Raw genomic sequence first — 24,864 nt, 5'->3', positions numbered from 1 at the left:
TTCACAATCACCAGCAATCTGTCACTTGATACTGAAATCAACTCACATAGCGCTAAAACTGCAGCTGTTATGTCCAAGTTGAGTAAGAGAGTGTGGAACTAGTCATTTGGTAGTACAGAACAACAGGCAGAGTACACCAGCCCACACTTGCAAAACTCAAACACAGTGTCCAACATTAAATGTGATTTTGCGATTGGGCAGCACTTGCTAAACAATCCTGATTGCGCTAAGAATTACACTGACAACCAATTTAAGATTATCAGTCTGACTCATAGAGTTGCTCATTTATGCATGCTAGAAGCTACATGTATTCACAAACAAGGCCGTGTCCTTTGTAGACAGAAGGAGCAGGTCTATGCATTACACTTTTTTCAACATATCCAAAACTTGGGAGATAGCCATTCCCTGGTTCATTCTCCATGGCAATGCCTTGACTAGTTGGAGTCAATCTGTCCGGTTTGAATTTAAACAAAATGTTGGCAGTTAACTGTTTTGAAGCGCATTCTCCATGGCAACACCTCTACCAATCAGAGTCCACTTACCAACCAATCAGCAGTTTCTCCTCATGCAGTATAATTGTTGTTCCCTTTACAATTTGCATTCTCGCATATCTGTCCTGATGAATGCAAGACAAAAAGCTTCGGCAACATGTCTCTTTTTTCAACAATACTGAAGAGCGATGGGCTTCATCCTTGGGTCTTGAAAGAAGTGGCTAGTGAGATAGTTGATGTGTTGGTTTTAATTTTCCAAAATTACTTGGATTTTGGGAAGGTTCCATTAGATTGGAAAATAGCAAATATAACTCCTTTATTCAAAAAGGGTGGGGGACAGGAAAAGCAGGAAACTACAGGGCAGTTAGCTTAACATCTGTCATAGAGAAAATGTTAGAAGCTATTATGAAAGATGTTATAGCAGGACACTTAAAAAAATTCAAGGTGATCAAGCAGAGTCAACATGGTTTTGTGAAAGATAAATCATGCTGAACCAATTTATTGGAGTTTTCTGAAGGAGTCACAGGTGCTGTGGATAAAGGGGAACTGGTGGACATATTGTACTTAGGTTCCAGAAGGCATTTGATAAGGTGCTAGATCAAAGCTTATTGCCGAAAATAAAAGCTGATGGTATAGGGGCAACATATTGGCATGGATAGAAGATTAGCTAGCTAACAGGAAACAGAGTGTATCCAAAAGGGGGTCTTTTTCTGGTTGGCGGGACATAACGAGTGGAGTGCCACAGGGATCAATGCTGGGCCTTCAACTTTTTACAATTTCTACAAATGTCTTGGATGAAGGGACTGAAGGTATGGTTGCTAAATTTGCTGAAAACACAAGGATAAGTAGGAAAGTAAGTTGTGAAGAGGAAGTAAGGAGGCTACAAAGTGACATAGGTATGTTAATAGGTGGGCAAAGATCTGGCAAATGGATAAAATGTGGACAAATGTGAAATTGTCCATTTTGGCAGGAAAAATAAAAAAGAAGCATATTATCTAAATGGTGAGAGATTGTGGAGCTCTGAGATGCAGAGGGACCTGGGTATTCTATTGTATGAATCATAAAAGCAAGTAATTAGAAAAGCTAATGGAATATTCTTGTTTATTGTGAGGGGAATTGATTACATTAGGGAGATTATGTTTCAGTTACACAGGGCACTGGTGAGACCACAACTAGAGTACTGTGTAGAGTATTGGTCTCCTTATTTAAGGAACAATGTAAATGTGTTAAAAGCAGTTCAGAGAAGGTGTACTAAACTAATACCAGGAATGGGCAGGCTGTCTTATGAGGAAAGGTTGCACAAGTTAGGCTTATATCCATTGGAGTTTGGAAGAGTAAGAGGCGACTTGATTGAAACCTCTAAGATCCTGAGGGGTTTTGACAGAATGGATGTGGATGTTTCATCTTGTGGGAGGATCTAGAACTAGGGATCACTGTTTAAAAATAAGGGGTTTCTCATTTAAGACAAAGTTGAGGAGAAATCTTTTCTCTCAGAGGGTCATGAGTCTTTGGAACTCTCTTCCTCAAAAGGCAATAAAAGCACAGACTTTGAATATTTTTAAAGCAGAGCTAGATAGATTCTTGATAAACAAGGGGGTGAAAGGTTATCAGGGGTAGGCATTAAGAGTGGAGGTTACAATCAGATCAGCCATGATCTTATTGAATGGTGGAGCAGGCTCGAGGGGCCGAGTGTTCTACCCCTACTCCTAATTCGTGTGTTCGTATGTTACCTGACTGTGAACACTAAACTTTGAGTCGACCAAGACTGCATCTTTAGCACCTTCCTGTAGTGAAGCCTGGACAACATATGCCAGGCAGGAGAAAAGGCTAAACAGTGGCCACCTTTGCTGTCTCAAATGTATCCTCAGCATCTCTTGACAGGATAAGGTCACCAACTCAGAGGTTCTGAAGAGTGCTAGTTCCATCAGCATACACTCATTGCTAAGCTAATGACGCCTGCATTAGCTTGGTCAAGTTCATTGGATGGATGGCAACCATATAGCCAAAGATTTTCTGTACGGTGAACTGGCCACCGGGTCACAAACTGCTAGGTGTGCAAACCTCCGCTACAAGGACATCTGTAAGCAAGACATGAAGATGGTGGATGTTGAAATGACAACTGGGAGTCAGTCACTGACGGCTGTGACCTTTGGAGGCTGACTGCTTGGAAGGGCATTCAAAAAGGTGAGCAGAAACGTAAAGCTTAGCTGGCCAAGAAGTTGGCCCAGAGAAAACAGAGGCCAGAGAATCATGCACCTTTTCAGCCCACTGTTTTCCTCAGCAGCAAATGCTGCAGAGACTGCCATGCCTTAGTGGGCCTCCTGAGCCACACCGGGTGATGCTTAACAGAGAGTTGACCAACATGGCACAAACCATCATCTTAAGAGGTGGAAGGGTTCCGCAATCAAGGAATGGGGTATACAACTTAAGGAATATGAGATGTATAAGTTTCATCATTCTAGGGGTAATTATGTAACTTTATTAATGGGTGTGTTATGTTATGAATCTAATTAATTTGGTGACATGTTCAACCAGAATTGTTGAAAAAAATCAAAGGTCAATTGAAATTTCAGCCTTTTAAATTGAATTACTTTCTTCTGAAATTTATTTCAAATAGGTCAACAGTCAAATTGTTTAATTTGGCATGAAAAAAGCACAATGGATTTTCTATAGATATAGTTAATAACTTACCATAAGCAAAATATTTGTGTATTTGGCCCAATAGATGGTGTTACTTTTACAAAGTTAAGGTGGGGTCAGATGAGACAGTCGTCTGAAACCTGCGTTGCAATTTCCTGTTTGTTGGACTTGGTATAAAATTCCGTGGTTTTTCCTTTGACGCAATGACAGGAACTGGCTTCGGGCACTCACCCAAATAGAGGAGAAATCAAAACAGAATATTCCAAACTATTTATTTTAGGGAGCAGTAAAATGTCTCAGCAAGCATTTGGGAAAGATTGCAATATCTGAATTACTGTTGGTGAAATTATATTTTTGAGAACAAAAGGGCATAAAAACAGACTACAACTGTTCAGCTGATCTATCTACACACTCATGTTCATGTTGTTTTGTAATACTTGGCAGCTCAGCACAGCACAACAGGAGTGAATCTTGGAAAATAACAAATGTTGAGAAGTAAAATGTGTTGGGAGATAAAGTAAAACCTGATGTAGATAACTGACAAGCATATGAAGAGTTCACCATGGCAGAATAGGAACAAGGAACACAAGGAGGTCACTCAACCCATAGAGACTATTTTACCAGTCAGTTAGATCATGGCTGATCGCTATTTTAATTTCATCTAACTGCTTTTGTTCTGTAACTCTTAATGCCCTTGACTAACAAAATATATCCATCTCAGTTTTGAACTTTTCAATCAACCCTTAAATCTCTTTGCTCCTTCACAGGTTAGAAAATACTTTGATCTATCTTTTTTAAGTTAACATGGATGACCTCATACTTCCTCACGTTAAAAACACCACCTGCCCACTCATTTAATCTATCATGACCTTTTGCAGCTTTCTGCTCCTATCTACATCATTTACCATGCCATGTAAATTAGATCCCTCGGCAAACTTAGATATGGCTCTTGATTTCTCCATATAAGTTATTTCTAAATACAGTCAAAGGCTGAGGCCCCAGCACAGAACCCTGGGATGTGCCACTAGTCACAGCCTGAAAATTTGACTACATATCCAGTATCCCTACACTCTGCGCAGGATTTTCCCTCTGGGGCCAGGGAACAGAAGTCAGGACTGTTTCCAGATCCAGAACCCAACTCCGGGAGATACAAGTTGTTCACTGGGATTTTCAATGAAAACCTCCTGCGGCACCACCCGCCCCCCCCCCCCCCCCCCCCCCCCCCCCCCCCACCCCCCACCGCCCTTAACTGGCATGGAGACAAGTTCTCTATCAATTAATGGCAGTGGGCAAGCTTTCAAAGCTGGGAGGACCAATCTCCCTTCCAGCTTGCAAGGAGCAGCAGGTTACAATGGAAGGTAAGTGATGCTTCAAAAGGGAGATGGCCTCTCTCCAGAAGTTTTAAGTTTTGAATTAAAAAATAGATTCAGCTTCCAGACCACCGCTGGAGTGGGTGCAGGGGGAGAGTCTCTCTGGATGGCGGCCTGTGGCTGGGTGGGGAAGTTGGAGAAAGCATGGGGATGAGTGGTTGTATCCACTTGCCACAAGCATTTTCCTCTCAGGAGATTGGTCTTACAGCGAGGAGGAGAGCCTAAGAGGGAGGAGAGTGCAGGCACAGAGATCTAGACAGCAACAATCACATGGCCATCCACCTGGCTACCTCAGGGTGGGGAAACTGCAGATCACAAGCAGGCTCCAGTGTAGAGAAAATGGTAGCCTGCAGCAAGGATATACAGACAGAGGATGAGCTACCTCGAGATATCAGAGCAGCAATGTCGCCAAAGCCTACATTTCTCTGAGAGGCTGTCACAGATCTTTGTGCCATGATGATGGACGAGCTGAGGCCCTGTGGCCCTTAATTTCTACACCTCTGGTTCATTCCAGGGGCCCACTGGAGACATGTGTGGTATCTCCCAGTGACATACTATTGCATCAAGGTAGTGACCAATGCTTTCTTCAGGAGGACCAGCCAATACCTACACTATCACACTGATCTGGAGAGTCAGTCGCAGAGAGACAGAAGATTTGGGGCCATTCCTGGATTCCCCAGCTGCAAGGTTTGAAGACTGTACACATGTGGCCATCAAGACTCCCACAGTCCAGCCTGTGGCCTTCATTAACAGGAAGAGATTCAGCGCACAACTGTGACCACCACCAACATACCTTGCAAGTGTGTAACGGTATCCGTGAAGCAGACACAATGCCTACATACCCAGGCTCTGCAAGGTGCCTGAGCTCTTCACCCCACCATGCGCCTTCAAGGTTGGATTGCTGGCAGCAAGGGCAACCCAATAAAGAAGTGACCACTGTTACCAGTGAGGAATCCTAGGATGGAAACACACTTGTATCTCCCTATTCACCTGAGATGGACAAGGAGCTGGTGGAGATTCCAGGCAACTCATCCACCACAGGCCTTAGCACTGCTGTGTAAAGCTCATGGACAAGGTGATGGCATGCAGGCCCTCGGGCATCCCTCACAGCCACTGACTGCTCTGCTGGATCTGACTCTCCGTGAGAGCCGCCAATTTCTCAATGAAGGTGGCGAGGCACACAAAGGGAGATCGTGGCACTCATGGCCTGGATGGACTCTTCCACTGTGCGAGTCACAGTGCACAAACCCTCTGAAAGCACCGCCAGATCTTCACACACCTCATGCTAAACTTCCAGCATCTGATCTCCTACTGATGAGTCCAAAGGCACTCCTCAGCCGGAGGCTCAAGATGGGCCTGGACTCCCAAAGTCCTCTGGTTGTCAGTGCCCTCAGCTGTCAAAACCTTTGAGAGCTGGTCAGGCATGTGGCGTGTGTGGTGATCATATCAGGTTATGACCCTGGACTTATTTGTGAGCAGTCATCCAGTGACATGAAAGTAACTGCGCTGGTTGAGGTAATGGGAGAATGATCTGATGCTGTATCTCTGAGGTCTCCTCCTCCTCCTTAGAGGTGGATGGCTGTTCTCCAGAAACAGTTGCAGTCTGTTCATGTGGTTATCCTGTGGGACAGAACAGAAGGATCAAAGAATTTTGCCCTTTCAAGCATGAGTCTGCAGAATCAACTGGTACTCAGTTTGATGTATATACAGTGGAGGACACAGGAACACCATTATTCCTTCACACCTAAGGCTCCTTCATGAGGTTCCTCACCCTCTTGCAATTGCACTCCAACCTCATCATCCATGAGGGAGTGGCCACCATGCTGCCCTGCCAGCTCAAGCACCTCCTTCTCCATGGGCATCAGGATAACTTGAAATGAGATCCTACCAATGGTATGGGTCCTTTCCTTGACATTGTGGGCCCTCTTCTCATGCAGGAACACACAAGAGTAATGTTAATCACGCCACAAGAACAGGAATAATGCCTATGTAGGTGATATCTTAGCTGCTGATTTTGGGGCCACTGGCAGGTATGTAGCACTCTGGAGCGACCTTGCAAGGGTCACCACTCCAGGCCAGCAGTCCTTGGCAGAGACACATCCATTCCTTTCATAGAAAATGCTGCAGCCTCACTCCATTACTACTGAGCTGGTGAGCTCTCCCTCCCCAGCAGCTGCAGCCTTACATTTATCCATTTACTGACCTCTAAGGGAACTGGGTTGTGGTACTCACCCATGCAGAGCGGAAATAGCGGATGCAGGTTTGGAGGGGATGGCGGATTAACATGCTTGCGGTACTGCAGCCAGGTTCTCCAGGCGACCTCAGGTTTGCAGACCTGCTCTGCAATCACCATCCAGGCTTGCTTGGTTAGGTGGGGTGGTCTCCAGTTTGGAGGGGATGGCGGATACAGGTTTGGAGGGGATGGTGGATACAGGTTTGGAGGGGATGGCGGATACAGGTTTGGAGGGGATGGCGGATACAGGATTGGAGGAGATGGTGGATGCAGGTTTGGAGGGGATGGTGGATGCAGGTTTGGAGGGGATGGTGGATGCAGGTTTGGAGGGGATGGAGGATACAGGATTGGAGGGGATGGTGGATGCAGGTTTGGAGGGGATGGAGGATACAGGATTGGAGGGGATGGTGGATGCAGGTTTGGAGCAGATGGTGGATGCAGGTTTGGAGGGGATGAAGGATACAGGTTTGGAGGGGATGGAGGATACAGGATTGGAGGGGATGGAGGATACAGGTTTGGAGGGGATGGTGGATGCAGGTTTGGAGGGGATGGTGGATGCAGGTTTGGAGGGGATGGTGGATGCAGGTTTGGAGGGGATGGAGGATGCAGGTTTGGAGGGGATGGTGGATGCAGGTTTGGAGGGGATGGTGGATGCAGGTTTGGAGGGGATGGTGGATGCAGGTTTGGAGAGGATGGAGGATGCAGGTTTGGAGGGGATGGTGGATGCAGGTTTGGAGGGGATGGTGGATGCAGGTTTGGAGGGGATGCGGGTGCAGGTTTGGAGGGGATGGTGGGTGCAGGTTTGAAGGGGATGGTGGATGCAGGTTTGGAGGGGATGGTGGATGCAGGTTTGGAGTGGGTGATTGAAGCAGGTCTGAAGGGGATGCAGAAGCAGGATGGCGGCTTGAAGAAGTGTTCCAGTGCTGGCAGCCTTTTAAAAATGACACCAGCACATCCACCAGTATCAACTGATAACACGGCTGTTGCCTCAGTCTCCGCCTCTTGCCGCTGAATGCTCGGCCCCACATCCTCCACCTGCTGGCGAGATAGAGGTAACTAAAATGGTTGATGGGGCAATATCTTTGAATGTTATTGATATGATCTTCCAGAAAGCACTCAACAAAATTCCCTGTCAGAGACTATTAACAAAAATCAGAGTACAAGGAATTGGAGGCAACCTATTGGCATGGGTAGGAAATTGGTTAGGAGCTAGGGATCAGAAAGTATGGATCATGGGAATGTACTCAAGTTGGCAGGATATCACCAAGGATCTATATTGGGACCTTATCCTTTCACTATATAAGTAATGTAGGTGAAGGATAGAGGGACATATATCTACGGTTGCTGAAGACAACAAATTAAGTGACACAGTAAATGCTGTAGATTGAAGCAGAAAATTGCAAAAGAACATTGGTAGATTAAATGGGCAGAACTGTGGTAGGCTGAATTCAACGTGGGGATGGGTGAGGCATCCACCTTGAATCTAAACAAGACGGGTCAGAGTGAGAAACTGGGAACTGCAAAGGAGCAAGAAGGATAAAGGGTTCAAGTACAGAAATCACTAAAAACTAGAAAATAGGTACAAGTGAAAAGGGCACTCAACAGGGTGTGCACTTCCACCACACTGCATTAACTCAATATGATTACAATTATTAAGTTCTTCCTTGAGGCTTTTTCCTATCTGGTTGATGCTTAGTAACTATAAACTGAAAAAACAAATATTGTTATTAAGAGCTTCCATCTCAATGGAGAGCTCCAGTCCAATCCATATCCAACAACCTGCCTTGAAAACTCTGCTCAGATGTTTTACAGCTGTGACAAATTCAACCATCAGCAGCTGAGACAATCCACAATATTCTAAAACAATCAACAGCATTCTAAATGAAACCCAAAATATATATTTTTAAAAAGTGAATTTGCCCTATCCCTATCTAACTCCTTTATAAAATTTCAGGCCTGGATCTGTAACTTCACCAAAAACTAATCAATTCTTCCTTGGACTTTGAGATATATTTTTTACAGACAAAGAGTAACAAAAAATAAAGATTACCTCTGCCCACCTTCAGTACCTGACGTGAAAGTCAACTAAAAAGTCAATGAAATGTTGCGACTCTATCTCAAGAGGTTAGAATGCAAAGGGTTGGAGGTTATGGCACCATGATTTAATGCTCTGGTTAGACCCCACTTAGATTTCTCTGTTGAGCTCTGTGTACCACTTCAGGAAGGACATATTAGTCCTGGAGGGGTTGCAGTGAGATTCACCAGAATAATACTGAGGCTAAAAGATTTAAATTGAGGAAAGGTTGCATAGGCTACTTTTGTATTCCCCCCATGTAGAAAATTTATGGACAATCTAACTGAGGCGTATAAGATGATTAAAAGATTGGGAGAGTCCAGAACATGGGACAAATTCTTAAAATCAGAGTTGTGTTTTTAGGGGTGATATTAGGAAGCACTTCTTCATACAAAGGGCAACAGAAATCTGGAATACCCTATTTCAAAAAGCTGTTGAAGCTGGGTCAATCAAAACATTCAAAATTGAGATTGATAGACTTTTGTTAGGCATGGATATAAGGATTACAGAAGGGAAGAAATTTCCTGTCGGCGAGTGGGGATGGGGCTCGCTCGCCGATGCATAAAATGATGCACGGTGATGTCGGGCAGGCATCCCGACGTCACTGCACATCCTTTAGATTTTCAGTTCGGCGGGCGCACAGCCAACTCAGCTGCATGCCTGCCGATCTGTCAAAGGCCTATTAAGGCCATTACAAACCTAATTAATTCAATTTAATGAGCTGCCCATCCAACTTTAAGGTTGGCAGGCAGGCGAAGAGCCCAGGCAGCCTTCGCGTTTTTCATGAAACCTCATCCACGGGTGGGATGAGGTTTCATGAAGTGTTTTAAAATCTAATAAAAATGTATACATTTATCCTTTGACATGTCCCAGCTCATGTGATAGTGTCACATGAGGGGACATGTTTTAAAAGAGTTAAAAACCTTTATTTAATACTTTAGCACTGAAACAAATCTCCCTGAGGCACCTCTGTTCCTCGGGGAGATCTCTGTGCTCTTTCGCGCGCATGCACAAAAGAGCGCAGGGAACCTCTCAGGGAATCTACTCTCGCCCTCACAGGGAATATTCAGTGCTTCTGGGCGAGCATCACGCTGAGCGGGCCTTAATTGGCCCGCCCACATAAAATGGCAACGCGTCCCCAATTGGGGGTGCCGATCGGGTTTGTGTCTGCCCCCACCCACCCCTGCACAACCCCGCTGACAGGGGGAAATTTCTGGCCCAAGAGGAAATAGATGGATTTAAGATATAGATCAGCCATGATCTAGTTAAATGGTGGAACAAACTTGAGGGGTTAAATGGCCGACTCCTTTTCCAATATTGCCATGGTGAAGCCTTCATACGACAGTCAAATCTGCAGGTTTTATTTCATTTCCCAACATATTTTATTTCCTAACATTCAACCTGCTGTGCTCAACTGCCATGTATTACAAAACAACATGAAAATGGCTATGTAGGTCAGTCAAAGTTAGTCAGAGTACCTATATTTCTCAATTCTGTTACCACAGCTACCATTGGCACATGAAAACTCCCAGCTAAGTCACAGCTCCCTCTCATTAAAATTGTTGTTACTACTTTTTACAAAAAAGTATTTTGTTGGTTAAAAATTGCAAAACACCACCAAATAATGATTTTCCACACTGTAGTGTACATTGGCATTCCTGATAAGACCAAGGATTCATTTGTGACCTGCATCTCATTTAGCAATCTGTCCTGGAACCACTGCAAATATAAAGTGCAGAGTGTACATGTTGCAATTTCTGGTTTTATTTTTCAACTCTGATTATCTTTGCCCATCTGATTGTTACAAAGGGCGAACAGGTTGGAGGAACCACCTGGAACAGGACACATGAGCGCACTAAGATGCTCTCTCAGTCTGCTGCCAAAAGATAACAGGGGCAAAATATATGCAGCCTGATAGAAACTGATGTACCATTGAAATAAATATTTTAGTCTACATAGGTTGCATAGTGAGAAAAACAGACATACATTGATATTGTATTCTTCAATTCAAAACATCCCAAAACAATTTACAACCAATTAAGGACTTTTGAAGTAGACTCTGTTAAAATGTAGGAATCATGGCAGCCAGTTTGCACACAACAAAGACCTACAAACTAGAATGTAGTTAAGTAACCAGATATTTCTGTTTTAGTTATGTTGGTTGAGGGATAAATGCTGGACAAAACACATGGGAGAACTCACCTGTTCTTCTTCAACATGGTGTCGTGGGATCATTAATGTCCACCTGAGACAGCAGATGGACCCTCAGTTTAATGTCTCATTCAGAAGACAGTACCTTCAACAGAGCAGTGCTCATTCAGTACTGCCTTGAAGTGCCAGCCTAGATTATGTGCTCAGATTTCTGGCACAGAACTTGAGCCTACAACCTTCTGGGAACATTGATTTAAGGTAATGCAGATGGACAGGGATGAAGAGAATTTCTTTTAACACAGTGAATTTGGATGACCTGAAATGCACTACCTGAAAGTGTGGCAAAAGAAGATTCAATAGCAACTTTGAAAAATGAATTTATATACACTTCAAGAGAAAAACTTTATAGGGCCATGGGGAAAAAGGGAGAAGGACCAACTGGACTCAGCAGAGGGCTACCATTGTGGCCAGGCTGTGGCCTAATATTTCATTAATGGCACATTCCCAAGGTGATGTTGGAACAACGTTCAGTGGCATTTGACATGCTGAAGCCACTCCCACTGGCCCATTGAAAAGAGGACATGTCATTTATCTATCTTTCCTGGCACCTTTGGCTATCAGGATGGAGAATGTTACATAACCTAGTGATATCTGAGTCAATTCAATGTCCTGGTCATCTGTCCAATCTATGGCCAAAGCTAAACAATATTGCATAGAATTTACAGAACCAGGTCATTCAGCCCAACTAGTCTATGCCAGGGTTAAGGCTCCACATGAGCTTCCTCCCACTCTATTTACTTCATCTCACCCTATCAACATATCTTTTTATGCCTTTCACTCTCATGTACTTATACAGAATCATAGAATTGGTACAGCACAGGAAGAAGGTTGTTCAGCCTGCTGTGTCCGTGCCGTCTCTCTGCAAGAGAAACTCACCTAGTCTCACTCGATCCCCTGCCTTTTCTCCATAGCCCGGCAATTTTTTTCTCTTCGGCTAATTATCCAATTTTCTTTTGAAGGCCTTGATTAAACCTGCCTCTACCACACCCTCAGGCAGTGCAAATCCAATCCCTAACCACTCACTTCCTCTCAAATGCATAACCGAGAATTGCTTTTGGGTGATGTCACTGATGAGTATTTGACAAGCGTGTAAAACAGTTTGACTCAGCTTGGCTTAGCTGTCGGACATTGTCTTCCATATATTCATGCGGTATCCCAGGTTGCCATCCCTTTTTCATTTTTGGAAGGGCTGCTCCCCAATTGTTGATTGTATGTTTCCCCCACAGTGTTCTTCTCTGAGCATCCAATGTGTAGGGTGAGCAGGTATGATGGGCCTCCTACTTGAACTGCTCCTGGACCTGATGAGAGCTCTCATATACAATACAAGTGTGTGTTGGAAATCTGGGCTGCTTGACCATGCTTAGAGTTTTGGAATGAGCCAGATGAACACAGAATATCAGTGTATGTTTCCACCAGTTCATTTTAAGCTTTCCTTGTATGACAATCTCCGTAGAGACCAATAAATTTTTAAAAAAGGAATTCCCATGACTCCAACAGAAAGTATTGATGGACAAGGTTTCATTTTTTTTAGAACTTTTACTATATCGATTAAACAAAAATCAATATAATTCAAACATTAACTAACTGGTAAATGATACTTCAAATTGAAGGTTAAATTTCACTTTAAGTAGTCTCTACAACAAAGACGTGCTTCATGTAGTTACAAGCACTCGCATCACTTCCCATACAATTGTGGCACACGTGCAATTTCACAGTCTTTCCAACTCGACCTCCAGTACATGGGATCTCACACTCCCCACTTAATGGATTCTGCCCTTGAGACACTTTCAATGGCAGCCACATGGCATTCAAGGTTCATGGATAAGGTTAACCCTGACCAGGTGCACACCTACGAACTCCCTCTCACTCGGGTCATGACAGTCCTGTTGAATCAGGACCAGGTTCTTCAGGATCTTCCACACCACTACCTATAAACTTCAGCAACTTGAATAAATAGTACTCACCACAAAACACTTCTAAAAACTAAACAACCAATACCAATAAGTTAGTCTGTGGAGCGTAACGGAGTTAATGTTTCAGGTCAAGGTCTCATTTTGATCTCTATTCAGTTGATAAAAACTCATCCCAACCTGAAATGTTGACACTGTTTCTCTTCATAGATGCTGCCTGACCTGCAGAATATCTTCAGCATTTTTTGTTTTTGTTTCAGATTTCCAGCATCTGCAGTATTTTGCTTTTGTATTGGTGCCCTTTTTTGAGCCAGGTTTCTGTTATCACCACAACATCACATTCCCATGTGGCTATCTGCACCTGTAGCTCACCACCCATATTTACCATATTATTGTTGCATTCCCTCTTAATAACTTACTAATACCTTACTATTTCTTACTCTATTGCTGTTTTTCCCAATCTTTTGTGCATCTGTTTCTCCTTTATAATGCTACATTCTGGTCCCCATCCCCTGCCAAGTTAGTTTAAACCTTCCCCAATGGCACTAGCAAATTGCCCCATGAGGATATTGCTCCTGGCTCTGCTGATGTGTAACCTATCCAGCTTGCACAAGTTCTACCTCCACAGAACAGGTCCCAATGTCACAATAATCTAAAGCCCTCTCTCCTGCGCCACCTCTCCAGCCATTATTCATGAACTCTAACCTACTAGCAACAGTGAGTGGCGAATTGGGAAATATTACAAATATGCTTGCAGCCTGGAAGGAGCCAGACATTTAAAGAACTAGCCACAATCAGCTTCACAGCCACAGGTTTTGTTGACCTCACCCTGCTGTGGGGCCGAAACTGTGGTTTTCAGTGAACACCTCCTGAGTGAAGTGGAGACTTCTGACACACTGTTCCTCACCAAGGCTGAGTTAGGAGAATTTTTCCTTCAACACCCTGGACAGATATGGGCTCCTGCTGAGAGGTCTTCTCCCCCCTTCTCTTCCTCCTTTTCAGTCTTCCAGCTTGTCCTGCTGTATCACCTTTGCTCATTCTCCCTGTCATGCTGTCCAAGTGATTGCTGCCACGTCTGGGAGAAAGTGTGTTCTACAGAATCCTCAAGCCAGGACCACGCTACTACCTGTAGGCTTCAGCAACTTGAACAAACAGTACTCACCACCAAACACTTCTAAAATCTCAACAATGAATGGCAACTAACCTGAAAGTAGTTGATCTCTTTAAATAATGCTAATGGGAGATCCCTCCTGCTGCTAAATGCATGTTCAAGCTGTGCAAGTTTGAGGCAGAACACTGACCGTAAAGTTAAGCTCCAAAATGGCACTAGCTGGCATCAAGTCAACTTTACACACTGATTGTTGACCTACCCTGCACACTTCTGGCACATGCTCCCAATATTGGAGCTAATGCTCTCATCAAGATGGAACTGCCACAGATAGCATCAGAAGTGTGTGCATGTCCTGTGGATGCCATTTTGGAGCCAAAATATCACACATGCCATTTTAAAAATGGGTGCTATCTAACTAAATCTTGAGATCCTTGTCTTGAAGTGTGATAGGCTGATTAATATTCATGGAATCACAGAATCATTGCATGGTTGCAACACATAAGGAGGCTATTCAGCCCATTGTGAACTTCCCAGCTCTCTGCAAGAACAACTCACCGAGTGCCACTCACACGGATTTTCCATGTAACCCTGAAAATTTTTCCGGTTCGAGTATAATCCAATTCTTTTTGAAGGCCCCAATTGAATTTGCCTCAGAACATTCTCAGGCACAGCATTGTAGATCTTAACCACACACTACATAAAATTGCTTTTTCTCATGTTGTCATTGCTTCTATTGCCAATCACTTTAAATCAGTGTCCTTTTGTTCTCCACCCTTCCACCAACAAGAACAGTTTCTTCCCATCTACTCTGTCCAAGCCACTCATGATTTTGAACACTTCTATCAAATCTCCTTTTAATCTTTTCTTTTCCTAGGAGAACTACCCCAGCTTGTCCAAAGTATCCACATAACGAAGTTTCTCATCGCTGGAGCCATTCTCGTGAATCTTTTCTGCACCCTCTCTAATGCCTTCACATCCTTCCTAAAGTCTAATGCCCAGAATTTGACACAATACTCCTGTCGAGGCTGAACCAGGGTTTTATACCAATTCATCATGACTTCCTTGCTTTTGTACCCTATGCCCTATTTATAAATCCCAGGATTCAGTATGATTTATATATAAGCCACTCTCTGCCCGGCCACCTTCGATGATTTGTGCACAAATAGCTCACAGATCCTTCTGTTCCTGTACCCCCTTCAGAAGTCCAGGCTTGTTCTTTAAGCTGTTAACTTCTCTGGGGCTGTGACATTACTTTTGAAGGCACTGGTGCCAATTATCCAAGTTGAAACTTGTAAACTGCCCATTTCCCCTTACACAACAGGGCTTTCCTATTATGAAAGCCTGACCCATCAATTCTTCGGCTCAGCCCATCTATTAAATCACTCCCAAGTGTCACTCAGAGTCTCAGGGCCGCCTGCCCACACTCCGATTGGTTGTCTAAGGGTGATGACGAAGGCAGGGGAGGGAGGGGTCGGTGATGTACGTGGCCCGGCCCCGCGGCCGCTCTTTATAAAGCAAGAGGCAAACGGCTTCTGGACACTTAGCTTTCGACAAGTCGGGAGTGTCATGATGTTGGGGGTGGCGCGGGGAGTGGTGGCTGTTGTGTTCCTGGCGTCTCTGGTGATTTGTGCGCAACTGTTCGGCGCGCTCGAATCCGTGTCCACGGAGCAGCCGGAGGTGCTGGATGCCGCGCACTTCGCCATGAGCGAGTACAACAAGGCGTCCAACGACATGTACCTCTACAAGATCATGAGGATCGTGTCTGCCCAGCAGCAGGTAACCGGGGAGATGAGGAGTGTTCAACCCCTTCTCCAGGAAAAAAAGAGTCCAAGTTTAAAGGGAGGAGTTGGGATGGGGGAGGGTAGGTTTCGTGGGGAAGTGAACCTTGGTTCAAACCATGGGGAAGTTTGACAACATCCTGCAAGTAACTGGGAAAGGTGCTGTGTGTTTTGGTTAATGCCCACCAGAACTGAAAAAAGAGATAGCAAAGCCCTTTAATGTAGTATAATGTCCCAAGGTATCAGGAGTGTTATTAATTAAAACAGCTTTGGTAGGGAGTCACAGAAGGAGATATCAGGACAGATGGCTAAAAGCTTGGTTAAAGATGTAGGGGTTTTAGGAGGATTTTATAGGAGGGGAAAGACATGGAAACATTTATGGAGGGAATTGTAGTGTTTAGAGGCCAAACAGCTGATGGCATGCTGTCAAGTGGGAAAGGATTAAAATTGGGAATGCTCGAGATCAGGATTGGAAGAGTGCAGATATCTCTGAGGATTGACAGGCTGGAGGAAATTAGAGAAAGGAAGGACATGTACATGGGGGATCTTGAAAAGAAGGATTAGCATTTTAAAATAGAGGTGCTGTTGGACCAGAGGTCAATAGAGGGCTGCAAACACAGGGGTGATGAATGCAAGTTAAAATACAGTTGGCAGTGTTTTGGATAGACACAAGTTTGCATAGGATAGAATATGGAAAGCTGGTCAGGAGACCATTGGAATAGTCAAATTTAGAGGCAACAAATGCACGGATGAGCTGCGGAAGGGATTGAGTCGGGTGATGTTATGGAGGTGGAAGTAGGTAACCTTGGTGATAGTTAAGATAGAAAGTCCCTGTTTAAAGTTGTTCAGCTTTTAATGGAGTCCATATTTGAGTTTGGCATTGGGAGTTTTGATATAAAGTTTTTTCCCACCAGGTCTAACATAGGATCACATGACCCAATCAGTACCATTTTGGAGTGGCCTCTCATCAAACCTCTTTCTCACTGACCCTCTGGTTTGTTGCCAATCCTCCGGTTTGCAGATTACCTCCTGCAAGTTGAAGCTTCTCCTCTTGCCGCTCATCTCCAGAGCCTTCCTCATATCAAGAGCTAAGGAAAGGGAAGCAGCAAGAGGGAGGATCAGGGAGGAGGATGTGTGGTGGGCAGGAGTTTTGATGAGCAAGATTGATGGGGATAGGAGGGTTGGGGAGTGGGAGAGATGGTGAGAGGGAGGGTTAGGGAGCAGGATGTGTGGCAAGAGGAAGGGTCAGGTAGCAAGTGGGAGGTAAATAGTTATTTCATTTACCAATGTAGGAATTTAGCAATGTAAGTATTTCAATTTGCGGTGTTTAATGTTCCTTTCTGATAAAGGCCCTGCAGAACCTAATTGCAGCTTTTACATTGGTTATAATGGGAAAACTATTCGCTTAATGTTTTTTCACTTAAACCTCCCATTTTCAGGCATGCAACAAGTGAGGACTTGGCCTGTGTGGTCAGAGTTCATTTTGTAGGCAAGCACAGCAAAGATGCTGTGAAAGAGGACAGAAATGGTTTAATGTCTCCTCCAAAGTCAGCACCTCTGGCATTGCAGCAGTCCTTCAGTGCTGCACTGAAGTGTCAGCCTAGATTATGCGCTGAGGTATCTAGAGTGGAGCTCCAACTCACAGCCTCCTGATTCAGTTAAGAGTAGTTCCACTGAGACAGGGGGAATGCAACAGGAACAATGCTAAAATTTGAACTCAATAACTTTGAATTAAAAGACTTTTCTCAACGGTCACAAATCAAACTTTGATTTGCCACTCAAAACTGCACCACAAACTTCCATTAAATCACTGACTGCAAATTGTACTGGGCAGCTTTTCAGTTTTGCTTTCTGTCAATAAGCGGGTTTGCCTGGAAATGGAACTGCATACTGACACAGTGGCAAGCCAAAGTTTTATTTGTGCAGGTTGAGAACAGTTGAAGGATTAACAGTTTGTTAATAAATTGTGAAAATTAGAATTTCTGGCACAAAATTCCTGTTTCATGCTTAATTCAGATTACTGGAGATTACATTTTGTGCAGAAATGAATTTTCAGCAGTGGACCATATTTAACGCTTGCAAAAAATAATTCTTACATTTTGGTTCATGCCTTCAGATTTTTTACTAATCTGGATTTGGTCATTTGTTTTCTTCCTTTCAGATTGTTTCTGGGCTAAAGTACGTTATTCAGGCTGAAGTGGGGAGAACACAATGCAGACGGGGAGCGGTTGATGATCTGGAATCCTGTGAATTCCATGAAACCCCACAGGTAATTTTACATTAATGGAACACAGTTTGTGGATTTTGGGTTCTGTTTAGTAGTCTCTGGCCCACATATCTGCAGGAGAAATTCATTACCTGTTTTGTTAACGGTGTCCACTTCAAATAGTCTTCTCTACAAAACTTTCTTTGTGCCAATTCTGATGCTTTGTAGGTCAAACATTTTCTTTAGATTATTTGGATTCTTTAAATCTGAATAGACTTGTCTTGGAGCTGCATCCTGCACACTTGTTTTGGAGTGCACCTTGAAGTTATGTATGGGGGCTTTTCTCAATCCTAGACTAATTTTGTAACACCTGTATCCAGCTTTTCCCTGGAAGAAAGCAAGTAGCCCTGTAACTTGCAGCAGAATTTGTGCTCTTCATTAGTTGAGAGCAGCCTAGCTACTTTCTTGATGTATAAGGTTGTTCCTGATGAGGGAATAAATTCTATGGGGAAGGGATGTGGAAGGGAATAGAAGGCAAAATTTGTCTCACTAGAATGAGAATAAAGTCTTACACATCAGTGATGAGGCCAAAATATAATCTTGAAGTTTATAATGGTAATTCTGATTTTTCTAGAAGCTAGCTCTAGCTTGAACATATGTCTCCTTCATGACTTAGGTGTTAATGGAGTTATTAGAAAAGGCAGGAGAAGATTGAATACACAGATTACTCACTTGCCTAAAATGATAGGAACTAAAGAGGAGAAAAGGTGAAGTGATAATACCTGCAAAGCTTTCATCTTTAATTATATGGAAACATCCATCTAATCTATAAATATAATTCGTTCTAGCTAGATGACCATGTTATTTGTATTTATTTTTTACTGTATCATACAATTATATATAATTCTGACCTTTTTGTAAAACATTATATACCAATGTTATAGTGCTAACATGTTTGAGAAAACACTTATTCACAACAGAATGGTGCGATCTGATATGAAGCTAGGATAAAATTTAAGAATGGGTTCTTGGGTAACTTCTAATGTTGTGCAGGAATAATTGTGTTAAGAATGCATTATGTAATCTTAAAGTACTTGGTGCTATGACAAACGCAACAAAAATACTGTTTTCTTGATTCACTGAACATTTTAAACACCTCCATCTGTTTTCTCTAATGGATTAAAACTCTATATTTCTATCAGTGGAAATTGAGTTTCTACCAGGTTTAAACCACCCTGTTGGAGCAGGGATGACATAATCTAGTTTAAGTGACAAGAATGCACCCGGAAAGGGAATCTAATTTCCAACTATTAATTTTTCAGAAAACACTTTGCAGCTTTGAGGTTCTTGTAGTCCCTTGGAGAGAAGAAATTTCTATGATGATGATGACGTGCAGACCATCAAACAACTGAATTTCTGCATTGCAGCAGATTAATTTGCATTTGGTTAACAGCTGTTTGACGATAAGCTCCTGCTGTGCTTTCAGTATACTAAAAGCAACCTTTGCCTTTATTTTATGGAAATTGTGATATATGAATGTTAAATGCATCACCTACACAGCAAAATCACTGTAGCTTCCATTTAAGTTAAATAAAGATGCCTAACACTGAACTTGTATGACTCAGCAACGTGAGGCTGCTATATTTCTTTCTTGACCTTTGTGCATCTTCAATCTAATAAATCCTGCCTTCCAGCGTGTGGTATTGCCAGTATTTCCTACTGTTCTAGGGAAATCTTAATTAACACCCTTGATTTTCCATGGATGGAAGAAACCAATCCTTGCAGGAAAATTGCTTCCTCTAAAAATGTTGATCTTTAGAGTCTCTTGGGGATGGATGAAGTACAGTGATAAATTAATCTTGATCCCAGATCAGTGGACAAGTTAGGAAAAGCTACTGGAAGCTGTTAAGGGGTTATTTCTTATTCTTGACTAGGTTGAGTTAATTGAATCAAGATGAGATCTGATTGTGACTTCTGCAAGTTCACTGGTGCTCTATTTTACCACTGCCCCAAGAGAACATCTAAGGCACCATGTAACAGAAGCATGAACATAAGCATTTTAGATGTGCTTATTTATGTGGTAGATAAATTGATACGGCTATTGGGTGAGCATTTTAATGGCTTTTATTAGTGTAATGTCAGTGCATAATTGGGGTAAGTAATTTAGAGTCTACTGTTCTGCCACCGTTTAAACTAATTTTCTGTCACAAATCCCATGCTTTCTGTCCACTCCTGTGATCAATCCTTGAATTCTAGTTAACTACTTAAATGATGAGAACCAGTGACAATTCAGTTCTGAGTTTCCCACTCTATGCTCTCAAATTACTGGTGGTAACTTCAACTAGAAATTCTATAGTGCAGCATTTAATTTCATCAGCTGAGGATAGTTGAAGGAAAAGAGCTACGTTGTTACAGCTGGGATCCGCAATTTTCAGTGATTTTTATAGTTTGCCTCCATGTTCCTGTCCAGTTAGGGGTGGCGGATGGCTTGTGGAGGTCCCTGCTGCAGACAGTGCAGCCCACTGCAAGGGAAGCTGGCAGCCTTCACTGTGACCATTTGGGGACACTGCTGAGGCCCAAATAGCAAGAGCAGAAAGGACACGCTGAAGCTGCCATCAACATTGGGGCAGCTGGGACCTTGTTAGGTCCATAGTGATTGGAGAGAACCCTCTCAAATTCCACATTCAATGGCAAGGCTGTAACACGGGAAGGCAGCAGACTTACCTTTTTCTGCTGGTGACCCATCATAACTCTTCTCCAATTCTGATGCAGCTATGATCGCCTGCTGTGAAGCTGCTGCCTTGTGGTTTTCAAGGGTCTGACACAGCAGAATGGCCACGTAATGCTGGCAAAGTTGCCATGTGACTTGACCACTTTCACACCACAACAGCTTTAACTGGCGACACACTGCCAGCAGTGCATGCCCATCCCAATCAACATAAATATCACCAGAGGAAGGATCTCATCTGCAAACTGGCCCAATGCATTTTTTCAGAATTTGCTTGCTAACCTTCCATAGGCATAGAAAAATTCAGTCTGAGAAGAGGCCTACTGATTTTTCTCTGCCTCTCAGCCACTCAGTGAAATGTTAGACAGGGTCAGGAGAGAGCTGAAACCCTTTCCCTTACTGTTCGTAATCTGTCCTTTTTTTGAAAAGGAAGCTGTTTGTGTTTCATAACTTCGTTGATTTAGATAGAGGATTATTTATTCACACATTCACCCTGAAAGTCTATAAACGCTACATTACTCAAGCACACACAAGGATAGAGTTTAAGAGAATAGTGCACTTTCACAAGTTGTAAACAAGATAATAGTTCAAATGATAAGCTTGCTGTAGGAAAACCAGTTGTTGGTCTGGCAAATGTGATGCTTTCTCTCAAAGGGCAGTTTGGGCGGTTTCAATAATTGTAGTCTTATATCAGGGATTACTGTAGGATTCCCTTGAATAAATGGATGTTCAGCAGGTCACAAAGTTAGTCACTTGTAGTTTCTTTTTAACAGGCGATCAAGTTTCTTTACAGGTAGATTTGGAATAGGAATCAGGCTAGGAGCCATTTTAGATGTAATAATCTCCAAGTTCAAAAGGTGTAGGTCTAACCCTTTTCTGCTGCTGATGTCCTGCACTGGTGTGTAGACTGCTTGAGTTTCTCCCTGGGTCTTGAGATAAGTATAGTTAGTTATATGAAGACAGTTTCAGTCACATGATCAACTTCCATTGTCCACATAATAGTTTGGATCCAGGGTGATTGATATACAATGGGGGAATGATTAGTAACACAACAACATACCAGCTACTAGTTCACTGGAAGACCTTATTTGATATTCCATCCTCATGTCTCTGACATGTCTGGCTGTCAGTGTTTGTTTGATCTCTTCCATTCAGCTAGTAAGAATGCACCTGAAACTTATTTGTATTTGAAAACTTTTCAGAGGCATTTTCAGTCATGAGTTAATCCTTTGTGCAGAAATTGCAAATGTCACCTGACCCTTGGCAGCCATCTTCACGGTCTTGTTTGTGTTCCCTTTTTAAAAATAAAAAAACAGTTACAGAAAATTATATAGTAAGTTCTGTCCATGTTTAAAGTTATGGAAAGGATATACCTTCACTGGGCATGACAGTAGGATTTGCAAGAGGAGGTGTGATATTCCTGACATTCCTACCCTGGTATGGCATTGTGGAAATTCTGTAGTTAGTTGTTCTAACGTGAGATTTGATAAAACAGCTGTTTTCCAACTTGTTGGCAGTAAAAGATTGAAGCTTAATAATTTGCTAGCCTCATCTGTCTGCCTTTGCAAAACTTGGAGTAGCAAATGTGAAGACATTCATTTTCCAGTTCAGACCATGGTGTTTCTATTATTGTTGAATTCTTGGCTTATGATATGGTATAATTATATACTGGGAGTAAAGTTACACTCAGTCTAACATGTTTTGGCTACTTGCAGGAAAGACCAGCATTATTGCAACAATATAAAAGTTGTGTCGAAAACATGTAACAGGATCATCTCTGATCACCTCCCCATCATATTCAGTCACATTACCACCAAATTATGAGCTTTGTACTAAATGTCAGTAGCAGCTGTGTCTCTAGTGGCACCCTCAACCGCAATATAGTGGTTCCCTATTCGACATATCTGAAAATCAGGATTGACACTGCAGTGCATTATTGTGGAAGTGATGCATAGTTGGAGGGCTACGTTTTGGAACATATTGAGCCCTTACGAGAGCTCAGAGAAATCTATTCCCCCAACTTATGAATTTGCATAACCATACAAACTTTGCAGTTGAAACGAGCATTATTTGTTGGGTGCTATTTTCTGGCAGTTGAAAGGGAGACTTTTGTGGCTTAGGGCTTGAAATTGCTGCCTTTTTGTATCCTGAGTTGATACAACTGTTGGTTTGTCACCACGGCTTTAGAAGACGGCTCTTGCATCTTTTCAGGAATCCTCATAGTTGCCAGTTAATAAGATCTAAGTTCTTTTCTGATTGTATAAGTATTTCACCATTTTCGCTATAGATCTTTCTGATTCTTCAGTAGTTTTCTTAGGAAATGTAAAATGTTTCGACTTACCATGCAGGGGTTAAGAATATGATCAAGAAAGTGGTTCTCCTAGGATGAGCAAGTTTGCGGGGGTTATTTTTTGGGTTTGATTTTTTTTTGGGGGGGGCTGCGGGTTTCAGCAGAGGCTTCGGCCTTTCACTCTTTGGTGTTGGAATCACCGAACAGTTTGTTTTCCTTCTATTTGGGGCTTTAGTGCCTATCAGGGTAACAAAGTGGTGATGGCTGCAACCACTAATTGAACTCCAAACCAGAGGGTGCGTAACACCTTTTAGGGTGGTGGTGAACAATAGTGAAGGAGGTACACCCATCAACCATACCCTCTTTGTTTAGAGTGTCCTTTTGGAGTGCTATGGGTTCAAAACTATGCACATTTACTGCCTGAAGGGCTTTCCAAGTGATGGATACTTTGATGTCACTTTCAATAACATTGTTGCATTTATGAAATTTTTCAAGGAGAAAGGAAACCTGACACTGTTGAGAAACCTCACAGTGGAGCCACTGTTTACACTGCCGTCACAATGGAACTGTGTTGTGAATGTGCATCTTTGCAACCCCCAAGTTTGTGTCATAAACGTGCATACTTCCTCGCCAAGTAAGTCAAGATGATAGCAACAGCATAGAAGTCAAGCACACCTTTGGGATTTGGACCAGCAAACAGCAGGTCAAGGTGACATTGAAGGTAGATGGCAAGGGATCAATCCTCCACTCTCCCTCCACCTTTTCTATGCTGGGCAGCTCAGAGTTTGTCACACCTGTGGGAAATCTAGTCACGTTGCAGCCAACTACAGCACCATTGTTGTGGGACAAATGCCACTTGGAGTCTGGAGTTGGTTAAAGTTGTTGAATTTATTACAAGCATGCAGGAGAATGCTTCAGTGAATGGAAGTATTCTAAAAGAGCAGTGAAAATAACATACGAAATAGGAGCAGAAACAGGCCATTCAGCCCCTCAAGCCTGCACCGCCATTCAATAAGATCATAGCTGATCTGTTTGTGTTTCCATTTACACCCGATAATCTTTGATTCCCTTGCCTAACAAGAATCTATCCACCTCTGCCTTAAAAACATTCAGTGACCCCACGTCCACCATTTTCTGAGGCAGAGAGTTCTAAAGTCGCACAACTCTCAAAGAAAAAATTTCTCATCTCTGTCCTATAACAGTGGCCCCCTAGTTCTGGACTCGCCCATAAGAAGAAACATCCTTTCCACATCCACCTTGTCAAGGCCATTCAGGATCTTATGTACTTCAATCAAGTCACCCCTCACTCTTCTGAACTCTAGTTAAAACAAGCCCAACCTATCCTCATAAGACAACCCACTCATTCCAGGTATCAATTTAATAAACCTCCTCTGAACCATCTCCAAGACATTTACATCCTTAAATAAGAAGACCAAACTTGTACACAATATTCGAGATGCAGTCTCGCCAATGTCCTGTATAACTGAAGCTTAACAATCCTTACTTTTATGTTCAATTCCTCTCCTAATAAAGAATAGCATTCCATTAGCCTTCTTGAGTACATGCTGTACCTGCATATTAACTTTTTGTGACTCAGGCACAAGAGCACCTAGATCTCTCTACAGCTCTGAATTGTTCAGTCATTCTCTGTTTAAGTAATATTCTGCTTTTTTTTATTCTTCCTGCCAAAGTGAACTTCACATTTTCCCGTATCATACTCCATCTGCCAGATTTTTGCCCACCTTATCTATATCTGTCTGCAAACTCATGTCTTCTTCACAACATACTTTCCTACCTATCTTTGGCATCTGCAAATTTAGCT

At 42.9% G+C, this 24,864-nt stretch overlaps 1 protein-coding gene across 1 annotated transcript; it reads left to right on the top strand.

The window, feature by feature from the left end:
• Positions 1-15,483: 15,483 nt before the first annotated feature.
• On the top strand, positions 15,484-19,635 carry LOC121289345 (cystatin-like). Its single transcript, XM_041208709.1, has 3 exons — positions 15,484-15,816; positions 17,980-18,087; positions 19,347-19,635. The coding sequence occupies exons 1-3, from the start codon at positions 15,487-15,489 to the stop codon at positions 19,434-19,436; spliced, it is 528 nt and encodes a 175-aa protein (XP_041064643.1). The 5' UTR covers positions 15,484-15,486; the 3' UTR covers positions 19,437-19,635.
• The last annotated feature ends 5,229 nt before the right edge of the window (positions 19,636-24,864 follow it).

The sequence above is a fragment of the Carcharodon carcharias genome, chromosome 2, assembly GCF_017639515.1.
Source record: "Carcharodon carcharias isolate sCarCar2 chromosome 2, sCarCar2.pri, whole genome shotgun sequence".
Taxonomy (NCBI): Eukaryota; Metazoa; Chordata; class Chondrichthyes; order Lamniformes; family Lamnidae; genus Carcharodon; species Carcharodon carcharias.
Note: the sequence above shows the minus strand (reverse complement) of the source record. Positions and strands in the feature narration are given on the sequence as shown.